This window comes from Oncorhynchus clarkii, chromosome 20, assembly GCF_045791955.1.
Source record: "Oncorhynchus clarkii lewisi isolate Uvic-CL-2024 chromosome 20, UVic_Ocla_1.0, whole genome shotgun sequence".
Taxonomy (NCBI): domain Eukaryota; kingdom Metazoa; phylum Chordata; class Actinopteri; order Salmoniformes; family Salmonidae; genus Oncorhynchus; species Oncorhynchus clarkii.
The window spans coordinates 69,466,887-69,481,029 of record NC_092166.1 but is presented as its reverse complement, the minus strand read 5'-3'; the positions used below and the strand labels follow the sequence as shown (position 1 = coordinate 69,481,029).

General features: G+C 39.7%; 1 protein-coding gene across 3 annotated transcripts in view; it reads right to left on the bottom strand.

Annotated features, from left to right (window-relative positions):
• The window catches only part of LOC139376820 (phosphatase and actin regulator 2), a 49,142-nt gene extending 36,379 nt beyond the window's left edge, over positions 1–12,763 (bottom strand). The window contains exon 1 of one of the 3 annotated variants that reach the window (XM_071119758.1): positions 12,409–12,763. In XM_071119758.1, coding sequence (XP_070975859.1) covers positions 12,409–12,451 — 43 coding nt within the window. In that variant the 5' untranslated portion in view covers positions 12,452–12,763. The remainder of the gene's footprint in view (positions 1–12,408) is intronic. The other 2 variants (XM_071119759.1, XM_071119760.1) reach the window with 2 other exon arrangements.
• Between the last annotated feature and the right edge of the window lie 1,380 nt (positions 12,764–14,143).

Sequence of the window (14,143 nt, the reverse complement as noted above, 5' to 3'; positions counted from 1 at the left end):
TATCGGAAGTTAATAGTTGTATCCCTTTGGAGAAAATCACTTACTGCTTGAGGAATAAGTTAAAGACATTTTACAGAATTTGGCAACCTTTTATTGACTATTTGGAGAATCTCCCCCCACATCTCATTGATTGAACCTATATATAATCCTCACATAATGTTTCACACGTAATGTATAATATGTAGCCTACGGCAGGTGATCCAATGTCTCGTTATTATTTTTTTTCTTATTGTATGTTTGTTTATATAATTATTATTATTATTTATTTTTGTTACGCTCGTCTGTTACTGTCACTTTGTCCTATCATTGTCTAATATCTTTTCACTTTTGTTTTGAATGTTCTTAAATTGGAAAATGCAAAAATAAAATATATATTTTTTAAAGTATCAAAAAGTAAAAGTATAAAATTCTTCACATTAAGCAAACCAGACAGCACAATTTATTTTTAATTTACTGATAGCTAGGGCACACTCCAACACTCAGATATAATTTACATACGAAGCATGTGTGTTTAGTGAGTCCGTCAGATCAGAGGCAGTAGAGGGATGTTCTCTTGATAAGTGCGTGAATTGCATTCAAAACATTATGAGTACTTTTTGTGTCAGGGAAAATGTATTTTTACTTAAGTACTTACACCACTGGTAATGATCATGTTGTTTAATCGGATTCTTAATAATCCATCCACCTGACAGGGTTGGCATATCTAAATAAGGTTTTTGTACATATGGAACATTTCTGGGATTTGAAACTAACACTTGACATGTTGCGTTTATATTTTTGTTCTGTGTACTTTGCTTACAAACATTGGATTAAAACAAGGTTATATGTTGGGTTCTGATGGGGGTATGATAGTTGAACTAAGCTCATGAGACATTTCTAAGTTATATTCTTCTAGAATCAAATGGGTACATATCATTAACTTAGAACTCCCAAAATGTACATTACCATTCAAAAGTTTGGGGTCACTTAGAAATGTCCTTGTTTTTTAAATAAAAGCACATTTTCTCTCCGTTAAAATAACAAAATTGATCAGAAATACAGTGTAGACATTGTTAATGTTATAAATGACTATTGTAGCTGGAAACAGCTGCTTTTTAATGGAATATCTACATAGGCGTACAGAGGCACATTATCAGCAACCAAACCAATGGCATGTTGTGTTAGCTAATCCAAGGTTATCATTTTAAAAGGCTTAATTGATCATTAGAAAATAATTTTGCAATTATGTTAGCACAGCTGAAAACTGTTGTGCTGATTAAAACCGCAATACAACTGGCCTTCTTTAGACTAGCTGAGTATCTGGAGCATCAGCATTTGTGGGCCCAATAACAGGCTCAAAATGGCCAGAAACAAAGATCTTTCTTCTGAAACTCGTCAATCTATTCTTGTTCTGAGAAATGAAGGCTATTCCATGCGAGAAATTGCCATGAAACTGAAGATCTCGTACAACGCTGTGTACTACTCCCTTCATACTCCCTTCACAGAACAGCAGAAACTGTCTCTAACCAGAATAGAAAGAATATTGGGAGTTCCCGGTGCACAACTGAGCAAGTGGACAAGTACATTAGAGTGTCTAGTGTGAGAAACAGATCCCGCACAAGTCCTCAACTGGCAGCTTCATTAAATAGTACCTGCAAAACACCAGCCTCAACGTCAACAGTGAAGAGGCAACTCCGGGATGCTGGCCTTCTAGACAGAGTTGCAAAGAAAAAGCCATATCTCAGACTGGCCAATAAAAATAAAATATTAAGATGGGCAAAAGAACACAGACAGTGGACAGAGGAAGATTGGAAAAAAGTGTTATGGACAGACAAATCTAAGTTTGAGGTGTTCGGATCACAAAGAAGAACATTCGTGAGATGCAGAAAAATGTAAAGATGCTGGAGGAGTGGGAGATTTGTACAGGGTAAAAGGGATCTTGAAGAAGGAAGGCTATCACTCCATTTTGCAACGCCATGCCATACCCTGTGGACAGCACTTAATTGGAGCCAATTTCCTCCTACAACAGGACAATGACCCAAAGCACAGCTCCAAACTATGCAATAACTATTTAGGGAAGAAGCAGTCAGCTGGTATCCTGTCTATAATGGAGTGGCCAGCTCAGTCACAAGATCTCAACCCTATTGAGCTGTTGTTGAAGCAGCTTGACCGTATGGTAAGTAACAAGTGCCCATCAAGCCAATCCAACTTGTGGGAGGTGCTTCAGGAAGCATGGGGTGAAATCTCTTCAGATTACCTCAACAAATTGACAACTAGAATGCCAAAGGTCTGTAAGGCTGTAATTGCTGCAAATTTAGGATTCTTTGACGAAAGCAAAGTTTGAAGAACACAATTATTATTTCAATTAAAAATCATTATGTATAACCTTGTCAACATCTTGACTATATTTCCTATTCATTTTGCAACTCATTTCATGTATGTTTTCATGGAAAACAAGGACATTTCTAAGTGACCCCAAACATTTGAACGGTAGTATATGTAGCAACTACAGATTTTCCCTTTGAGTAATAGCACGTAGTACAAAAGCACACCAACATCTCCAGTATACTCAACACTTCCTTTTTAGATTTGCTGTTCACTGCAGTGCACAAGGATGAGCCTATATGTATATTTTTCTCAAGGATTCAAAAGCGGAAGCCGGAAGGTAGTTCAAAGGTTAATTTCTGGAGGCGTCAAAAAGGCCATATAGGTTAACATGACCTACCTCAATACCTTAGGAGGTGTGGCTCTACAAAGACCAAAAGATTACGACAGACAAGAGGTATCGTATCACTAACAACCAGGAACCGTGTGTCCTACACCTTATGATGGATTTCATTAGCAATTCTATGTTATATGAGGAGTCAGACATGGAGACTACGCAGTATGCACTCCTCTACACAGGTCAAAGGAGCACACCCACATTCCCTGCCAAGGACACTCCCCCAATATCCAGTGATCTTGAGTCCTTGGTTGTTTTTGGATTCTTAGGCTGTAAAATGTGACCTTGTGTATTCTTTATGACTTTAGCTTGACCTAAATTGAAAAAGGAAAGGAGGTAGGGAACTGTCACGAGGAAAAGAAAAGTAAAAAGATAATGGAATTTGAGTTAATCACACCATCCTTGTTCTCTCTGTAACTCAACTGAATTCTGATTCAAAGAAAGTTACCTAGCCTACGTCAAATCACTATTCACTGTCACACACAACCTATATTCACACACATCTATAGAGTAGAACCTAGTAGAATCAAAGGCAGATGTATTTGATTGGTCTGAATGTATTTGATTGGTCTGATGTATTTGATTGGTCTGAAAGGTATCATGTCTGCACAACATTTTGAGTAAACAAATAACAGGTAATAAGCTAATGCGGCTCTTTAACTGTGACCCCAGGCACCGGTCCTAGAGAATAATCAAATGTGTCACAGCCAGTGTTTATACACAGAGTGTAGAAAACATTAGGAACACCTGCTCTTTCCATGACAGACTGATCAGGTGAAGAGGTCAAAGCCATGATCCCTTATTGATGTCACCTGTTAAATTTTAAGCCTTTAGACATTGATTGTGTATTTGTCATTCAGAGGGTGAATAGGCAAGACAAAACATTTAAGAGCCTTCGAACAGGGTATGGTATTAGGTGCCAGGCGTACCGGTTTGAGTATGTCAAGAAATGCAACACGGCTGGGTTTCTCACGTTCAACTTTCCCGTGTGTATCAAGAATGGTCCACTACATCCAGCCAACTTGACACAACTGTGGGAAGCATTGGACTCCACATGGGCCAGCATCCTTGGAATGCTTGACACCTTGTAGAGTCCATGCCCCAACGAATTGAGTCTGTTCCTAATGTTTTGTACATTCGGTGTATATTGCAAGTGCTCCAGTGTGAAGAGAAGCACAGTATGAGGCAAGTGTGATTTCTAGCAACTTGAGCGAACACCTCTATTTCAGCTAATCTTGTTTTTGTCTAGCTAGCTTATGTGACACTGTTCGAGGGTTGGGTTTTGATTAGAGAATGACAATTGTCCATCATTCTAAGGCGATTCATATCTTATGCAATTGCAATGAAAAAGTACTTTTTCAAGCCATCAGGCAGGTTTATAGCCTGAATTGTGTTTACACGGTCGACATGGTCGACATATCATTTCCAATATGTATTGATCATTCATCCTTTCAGCAGAGTGCCAGTTCCAAGTTCAAACATTCTACCCATATAAAACTGATTAGCTATATAAAAACTGATAACTCTCTCTCATTGCAAATGGCAGTTACCAAACATTGGTGCAATTATTATAATATATTTTTTTACAACCATGATGACTCGTGATTATTAACATGAATGACCAGACCGGCAGGGATAATGTCTTACCTGAGGCCTGACATTGAATTTTGAAAAGGCCTGAGGTGATCAGCATTGAATACTGCAAGAACATGTCATACACAACTACAGCAGATCAGTAAATACCTTCCCTTCAGACTTTTCTCCTCAATTCTGACAAGGAATTTACAGTGAATGTCATATTCACAGAAATGTTTCTTGTGCATAGAAAGTTTATTTCTCTCAAATGTTGTGCACAAATCTGTTTATATCCCTTTTAGTGAGCATTTCTCCTTTGCCAAGATAATCCATCCACCTGACAGGTGTGGCATATCAAGATACCTTCTGCTGGGGACAATAAAAAGCCACTTAAAATGTGCAGTTTTGTTACACAACACAATGCCACAGATGTCTCAAGTTAAGGGAACGTGCAATTGGCATGTGGACAGCAGGAATTTCCACCAGAGTTGTTGCCAGATAATTGAATGTTAATCACTCTACCATAAACTGCTTCCAACATCGTTTTAGAGAATTTGGCAGTACGTTCAACCGGCCTCACAACCACAGACCACGTGTAACCACACCAGAAGTGAACTTCTGTCTGTAATAAAGCTATTTTTTGGGGAAAAGCTCATTCTGATTGGCTGGGCCTGGCTCCCCAGTAGGGGGATTGATAGATAGTTTTCTATATCCCAAACAGCTACCAACAAAAAAAAACACAAAAAAAAAGTTTGACACAAACAACCACAAACTGTTTGGGGCATTTTGGGGTAAGCCTATTGAAGGACACATTATATTTATTTTCTACAATAATCACATTTAGTCTAAATTAATCAAGCTAAGCTTACAAACAAATATGAAAGAGGTGGGGCCAGCTGCATTCCAAACTTCCAATCCCATGGTTTCATTCCCAGATTGATATCGAATAGGAACAATGGGACTGTTACAGTAGGTTCTTTGTGTGGTTAATGACAGAAAAATCTGTAAAGCTCACAATTATCACCATTAGACTTCAATAAAAAGACTAGAACTGCCTGGGAGCGAATGGACAATGGCTTCACTTGTTGCTGCTCAGTGGAGAGAGTTAGAGAGGTTGACTATTTGGGAGAACTAATTTGGGACATAGCTCTATATTTCAAATCAATTGAGAGACATTGAAATTTACAGTACCAACTTTTAAATGGGGCTACTGACAACTTTAGTCTGTTCTTAGACAAGCAAATTTCATTGACAGAGGGAACAGTAGTCCTTCTCAAATGTGTTTGATTATCTTGTGAATTAATTGACTGTCAAACTAAACAAACAGACAATGATTGAGATTGCACTGACAGCAGAAAAATCTAAGCCACATACAGAAGAATGCCAATCTGCTAGGGGAAAAAAACATTCAGGATTTGTTGTCAATGTGGATCTCCTAACACATACAGTATACAAAGCCTAAAATTATATTAGTGTTGATCTCTGGTATAGTCCAGGCAGCAGCTTTCATGTTTGGGTGGAGGTATAACTCACAGACAGTATGAAACAAAGTACTGCATGACAATAATAATTCAAACAGCTGCTTGACAAGGGAGAAAATGGTTTAGGGACACAAACAAAGTTAGTCCTCACCTCTAACAACGCCTCCCTTCAGAGTCAAGGAGAATGACTTGGAGCCGTAACGAAATGAAGGACACAGAAAATTCCACTTCTGTACAGTCCCAGTCATAAATGTGTATATAAGCCATATTCACACAGGACTAGTATTACTATAGAACGTCATGTCCGGACGGGATTAGTTTCACCAAACTGCCCCTGTAATTATATTTTTTTCCAGCTATGACGGAAACCTGGAGGCTCTTCTAGACGTGAATATTTCAAATGTCTAGGGATAGCCTAATATTGGCCTGATGGTCTTCAGTTCGGAGAAAGTCGAAATAATAATGCATATCAATAAGAACTATGAACTGTGACCTATGCAGACGTTTAATAACCTGACGGATTTGGCAATTTATCAATTAGCCTGAAGTTTTATTTGAAGCTGTGTGTGACTCGTACTGAACGGATGATGACATCATTGGAAAGGCATGTCATAACCAAAAACATCAATACCGTTTGTGCCTCAAATAGAACTTTGAGTAGCCAAATGACATACGATGGAACTACACACCAAAACAAAAAGCATTCAAATGCTTCACATCCATCGGTGTGCTTTAAATTCAATCAGACATGCTGTTTGCTCACCAGATGTTTTTCCCATTGTCTTGCTTTATGTGCCACCGGCAACCAGAAAAATATTTGGTCAAGGGGAAATAGGGAGAGGTTTCTTCAGCTGAAGCCACCGGGGAGGGTTTATACAGTCACCGGGGAGGGTTTATACAGCCACCGGGGAGGGTTTATACAGTCACCGGGGAGGGTTTATACAGCCACCGGGGAGGGTTTATACAGCCACCGGGGAGGGTTTATACAGTCACCGGGGAGGGTTTATACAGTCACCGGGGAGGGTTTATACAGTCACCGGGGAGGGTTTATACAGCCACCGGGGAGGGTTTATACAGCCACCGGGGAGGGTTTATACAGCCACCGGGGAGGGTTTATACAGTCACCGGGGAGGGTTTATACAGTCACCGGGGAGGGTTTATACAGTCACCGGGGAGGGTTTATACAGTCACCGGGGAGGGTTTATACAGTCACCGGGGAGGGTTTATACAGTCACCGGGGAGGGTTTATGCACTTAAACATCATGGTATTTTAAGATCCCAAGCTATTTGACATTCAATATTTTTTTCAAATTTAGTGTAACCAACCAAACATGTAAAAAGCTGATATGTTTTATTATGAACAGTGAAAATGATGGGCTATGATTACTTATAGGAGAAAAAAGAACATGGAGAGAACAATGTTGTTAAAGAGTATGCATACCTTGCAAGGTAAACTCAACCATAACACCTTGGGTTATGTTGCTGCACTAGAAGGTCCTTTAGGCCTTGAAGAGTTGAAATGTCAGGCATGCATTTACTTGTGAGTAATGTTATTGTTAAGTAAGCATTGTGGTTAGTATGCTACAGAAGATGCATCCCTGCTCCACCCTGTGCCGACAGCAGGGCAGGCCCGCCCATCAGACAGGATTAGGCGGACGCCTAGAGCTGCAGATTGACGAGGGCGGCATTTTCCGAGCTAAACTGATCAAGACGCACCTCCAACACATAACACCTCACATAACTCAGCCTCAAAACAATGAAAACTTCTCTCACCCAGTGGCATTTGGGCTATTAAATTGAACGCCGATGCCTCCCCATGATAAGCAGTGCACTTTGCCAAAGGCAGGGGTGCAAAATATGTATCTTGTCCATGCACAGCACGCCTCTCCATGGTGCTGTTGGAGACGCAGTGCTGTGGTGCTTCACCAATACATCAAATCATGTAGCCTATAGAGTAGATAGAGTATATAGCCTCTGTGGCCTTTTCTGTAGCCTGCAGGGCAACCAAATGTATAAACATGTCATGAGAGAGACACTTTTTATATCATGTATGCTTCCGATCAAATAGCCTAAATGGTGTCCTATCAAATAAAACATTTGCTTCAATGTGAATATGAACTATCATGTTAGCAAACACACCATATTCTAAAAACAGGACAGGTCAAATGGACAATAGCCTATGGAATGAAATTAGGCTACTCACTACTGCTGTCCGGGAGTTTCACAAAGTGGGCTAAATTGTCATGATAATTAGCGATTTCAAATTTGTAGGCCTGTTCTTCAATTTCTGATATGATCATGGCAAAGAAGAAAACACAAACTGCATTTTTCAAGATAACGCAACGCATGATAAACTTGGGTAGCTGACAGGCAGCACGTGAGTTTCACTTTTGGGTAAGCTAAGAATGTATCCTACCATTTCTACGTGCCAGTTATGATTTTCATACTCACATTTAATTTCTCAAAATCATTGTCACATGGTTACAAAAATGACAGAACCTTAGTGTATTATTAGTGGTGGTCAGAAATCAGACATCCCCAAATGTCTGATCTTCAAATGTACTTTCCTACATGTGCTCGCTGCAGGCCAGGTAGCCTACTTTATGCTGATCAGGCTCGCGCACTCCATCAACAGGATAGAGAAACAACCAGACACATGCTCATATGGACCGCTCCAAACAAGACAATAAAAACATTGACAAACCTCATAAATCATGGTATGAAATAAACCAAAACTTTTGAACTCTGCAAACAATGTTTCCATTCAGAGAATGACTGTAATTAATCCATTCATTAAGAGATATTAATGTAACCAAATGAGAGATTAACTGTAAATGTACTCTTTTTATTATATATATATATATATATATATATATATATATATATATATATATATATATATATATATATATATATATATATATATATATAAAACTTGGTGTATATGTATTTATTATTTTTTTAAACATTTTCTTTTACCTTTATTTAACTAGGCAAGTCAGTTAAGAACAAATTCTTATTCAATGATGGCCTACCCCGGCCAAACCTTGGACGACGCTGGGACAATTGTGCGCCGCCCTATGGGACTCCCAATCATGGCCAGATGTGATACAGCCTACTACCGGTGATATATATAATGAGGAATTGATACAAATAAACAAAGGGCAAACAATTCACACAATGAAACAATTAATGTGCATGAATTGGCAGGAGACAGCTGAGCACATTCTGGAGAGCTGAGTGCATTCTGGAGAGCTGAGTGCATTCTGGAGAGCGATGAGCCCATATCTTCGCCACCAAAACCCCCCCTTCTTTTGTCTTAACATTTCAAATTATACTCAAGACACATCATCTTCACACATATTTTTGATGCTTTTCACTGACAGGCACAACTCAATAATCAGCTAAGTCTATTGCCATGAGTGCTGCCAAAATTGAGGACAACCCAACAATGCAAAGCCTACTCGCCTGTGATTTGAAACAATCCACAGCAAAACAATTAAGAAGTTAATGATCCTCTGAGGCATTTGGAAAGTATTCACTTTTTCCACATTTTGTTACATTACAGCCTTATTTTAAAAAGGATTACATTCATGTGTTCCTCAATCTACACATAATACCCCATAATGACAAAACAAAAACAGTTTTTAATCATCTTTGCAAATGTATTAATAATAAAAAGCTGAAATATCACATTTACATAAGTATTCAGACCCTTTACTCAGTACTTTGTTGAAGCACCTTTGGCAGTGATTACAGCCGCAAGTCCTCCTGGATATGATGCTACGAGCTTGGCACACCTGTATTTGGGGAGTTTCACCTATTCTTCTCTGCACATCCTCTCAAGCTCCGTCAGGTTGGATGGGGAGCGTTGCACAGCTATTTTCAGGTCTCTCCAGAGATGTTCTATTGGGTTCAGTTCCGGGCTCTGGCTGGGCCACCCAAGGACATTCAGAGACTTGTCCCGAAGCCACTCTTGGGTTGTCCTGTTGGAAGGTGAACCTTGGCCCAGGTCTGAGGTCTTGAGCGCTCTGGAGCAGGTTTTCATCCAAGGAGCTCTCTATACTTTGTTCCGTTCATCTTTCCCTCGATTCTGACTAGTCTCCCGGTCCCTACCGCTGAAAAACATCCCCACAACAGGTTTCCTCCAGACGTGAAACTTGGCATTCAGGCCAAAGAGTTCGATCTTGGTTTCATCAGACCAGAGAATCTTGTTTCTCAGGATCTGAGTGTCCTTTAGGTGCCTTTTGGCAAACTCCAAGCAGGCAGTCATGTGCCTTTTACTGAGGAGTGGCTTCCGTATGGCCACTCTACCATAAAGGCCTGATTGGTGGAGTACTGCAGAGATGGTTGTCCTTCTGGAAGATTCTCCCATTTCCACAGAGGAACTCTGGAGCTCCTTCAGAGTGACCTTCGGGTTCTTGGTCACCTCCCTGACCAAGGCCCTTCTCCCCGATTGCTCAGTTTGGTCGGGCGGCCAACTCCAAACTTCTTCGATTTAAGAAGGAGGGAGGCCACTGTGTTCTTAGGGATATTCAATGCTGCAGACATTTTTTGGTGCCCTTCCCCAGATCTGTGCCTTGACACAATACTCTCTCGTAACTCTACGGACAATTCCGTTGACCTCATGGCTTGGTTTTTGCTCTGACATGCACTGTCAATTGTGGGACCTTATATAGACAGGTGTGTGACTTTCCAAATCACTTTCCAAACCAATTGAATTTACCACAGGTGGACTCCAATCAAGTTGAAAAAACATCTCAAGGATGATCAATGGAAACAGGATGCACCTGAGCTCAATTTCGAAAGTCTCAAAACAAAGGGTCTGAATACTTGTGTAAATAAGGTATCTGTTTATGTTTAATACATTTCGTTAAAAAAAATCTAAAAACCTGTTTTTGCTTTGTCATTATGGGGATATTGTGTGTAGATTGAGGAGGAAAAATATTTATTTAATCAATTTTAAAATAAGGCTGTAACGTAAAACAAATGAGGAAAAAGAAAAGGGGTCTGAATACTTTGCGAATGCACTGTATAAAAATTTGGAAAATGTTTTCCAATTTACTTTAGGAACCGCCACCTACGGTAGCTGATATTTAGAGCTTGAATAACCAAAATGCTGTCTTAAATCTTTGCCAGGTATCAGGACTATAAAGCCATTCCAACTGCCTGTTTTATAAACAGAGGCGACCACATGGATAGGCATTAATTAAAGTGCATTGTCGGCTGACACTGCATAGCCTAGGCTACTATTCTGCTGAGGGATAAAAGGAGGACCGCAATTTTTTTTGTCTCACCAAAGGTGGCATGCCGACAGAGACCACGCAAATTTCTAAACCACCCACATATTACTGTAACTTTGACATCAATACAGTAATGTCAATTTGCTCGAGCATGTGTGACCAACCGGGTATTGAACACATGTCGTCTGCAAGACTACTGTGTTATCCCACTGGTCTCAGTCAGTTGTGGAAAAAGTACTAAAATGTCATTCTTGATTAAAAGTAAAGATACCTTAATAGAAAATGACTCAAATACAAGTGAAAGTCACCCAGTAAAATACTACTTGAGTAAAAGTCTAAAAGTATATATATTTTTTTAAATATACTTAAGTTTCAAAAGTAAATAGAATTGCTCAAATGTATTTAAGTATCAAAAGTAAAAGTATAAACCATTTCAAATTCCTTATATTAAGCAAACCAGATGGCACAATATTTGTTATATTTTTTTTATTGATGGATAGCCAGGGTCACAGCACTCAGACATAATTTACAAACGAAGCATGTGTGTTTAGTGAGTCCGCCAGATCAGAGGCAGTAGGGATGACTTTTTGATAAGTGTGTGAATTTGACAATTTTTCTGTCAAAATGTAACAAGTACTTTAGGGTGTCAGGGAAAATGTATGGACTAAAAAGTACATTATTTTCCTTAGGAATGTAGTGAAGTAAAAGCAGGCAAAGAAATAGTAAAGTACAGAAAACAACTTACTTTAAAGTATTTTTACTTAAGTACTTTACACCACTGGTCATTGTCGAGGTTTCGTTACTCATTGTGTGTATGATAATTCACCAAACCTACATGCCCCTGCTCTCTTTTGAAAAGACAACAGATGTGCTGATCAGTATCTCTCCCATTGAGTATGTAGCTCATAGTACTCAAACCGGTCAAAAGGAGAGTCAGAGCAGTTTGGTACTGGATTCTTTATTATGGAATAACCGTTCACTATTGCACAAATGATCTGTTTTGCATGTCTTCCAGTTTGCATTGCGATTTAGTTTGGGTATTGAAAACTGGTTTCGAAGATGAGTCATTGTTGACTCATTAGTTCCATGACTGATGAGCATAACGTAACCGTTAGTGGTACAAAGTATCCGATTCTTGTCAATCTCCTAATGCAAGACAATTATTCTAAAAGCTTTCTTTATGCATTCAAAATCAGTTGCAATGATGTAGATGCACATGTACGATCACATTGGAGTAAAAGGAAAATAAGACCGATATTTTCAAGCAAACCAACTCAAACTTGTTGAATATGTGCATTTCAAAAGGGTAAAGTTAGAAAAGTAAGACGAGTTAAAATTGTCAGACATTATCGACTTCCTGAACAATAAGATATATCTGTATGCGCGTGAATGAGGAAAGCAGACTCACCACTCGCATTTTGAGACAAGGAGGAGACAGAAGTCTGGCCCATTCTGTCTTCAATGGACCGCCAAACCAACAATCACGCGGTCCCCGATGAACTTTCACAATAAAGTCATCGCCAAATCCTAAAGTTAATTTGACCTACTTCAGGCCAATTGTTGGGTTAAAACTATTGAAAAAAACTTCGCTTGGTCTGAGAACCTCTGTTTAACCTCCCTCCGATTCAGCTCAAGAATGCCTGTCATTTCTTTATGCAGATTAGGATACTACCCGTCAGAGGTCGAGGGGAGGAATTCTCTACTACCAGAGAGGAAGAGGCGAAGCGAGGTGGTTTACTCCGCCCAAAATCTGTCCACGAAGTGAGGAATTTGTGTATGGAGGCCAATGAGTGTGTCGAATTTGGTTAAAAATATATATATTGCAAATTTGCTACGTGCGATTTATTTGATCGAATATAACTTTCGTAATGCTTAGGTTGTTACAAGTGTACTGATATAAGTGGACGCACGTGTCATTCCAGCAACTTTGAACACATATTTGATAACAGAGTTGTGTCTGCCCTCTCATTGGCTATAATGTTCCCACCTGATCTGGCGTCCTCCTGCCTGTCTTCCGCCTTTGTGAACAACGACTCCCGTTGTTAGGGTGGAGACACGAGCATCTCGTCATTCTCCTTCCAGACCCATATCAAACATCTCCAATCCAAAATTAAATCTAGAATTGGCTTCCTATTTCGCAACAAAGCATCCTTCACTCATGCTGCCAAACATACCCTTGTAAAACTGACCATCCTACCAATCCTCGACTTTGGCGATGTCATTTACAAAATAGCCTCCAATACCCTACTAAACAAATTGGATGCAGTCTATCACAGTGCAATCCGTTTTGTCACCAAAGCCCCATATACTACCCACCATTGCGACCTGTACGCTCTCGTTGGCTGGCCCTCGCTTCATACTCGTCGCCAAACCCTCTGGCTCCATGTCATCTACAAGACCCTGCTAGGTAAAGTCCCCCCTTATCTCAGCTCGCTGGTCACCATAGCATCTCCCACCTGTAGCACACGCTCCAGCAGGTATATCTCTCTAGTCACCCCCAAAACCAATTCTTTCTTTGGCCGCCTCTCCTTCCAGTTCTCTGCTGCCAATGACTGGAACGAACTACAAAAATCTCTGAAACTGGAAACACTTATCTCCCTCACTAGCTTTAAGCTCCAACTGTCAGAGCAGCTCACAGATTACTGCACCTGTACATAGCCCACCTATAATTTAGCCCAAACAACTACCTCTTTCCCTACTGTATTTAATTTATTTGTTTATTTTGCTCCTTTGCACCCCATTATTTTTATTTCTACTTTGCACTTTGCATATTCTTCCATTGCAAATCTACCATTCCAGTGTTTTACTTGCTATACTGTATTCACTTTGCCACCATGGCCTTTTTTTGCCTTTACCTCCCTTATCTCACCTCATTTGCTCACATCGTATATAGACTTGTTTATACTGTATTATTGACTGTATGTTTGTTTTACTCCATGTGTAACTCTGTGTCGTTGTATGTGTCGAACTGCTTTGCTTTATCTTGGCCAGGTCGCAATTGTAAATGAGAACTTGTTCTCAACTTGCCTACCTGGTTAAATAAAGGTGAAATAAATACAATTATAGCCACAATCTCTGGTATACTGCCCCAATAGCCTACAACCACCTCGGTGCCTATAACAGATGTAAATAGTTGGATGTCA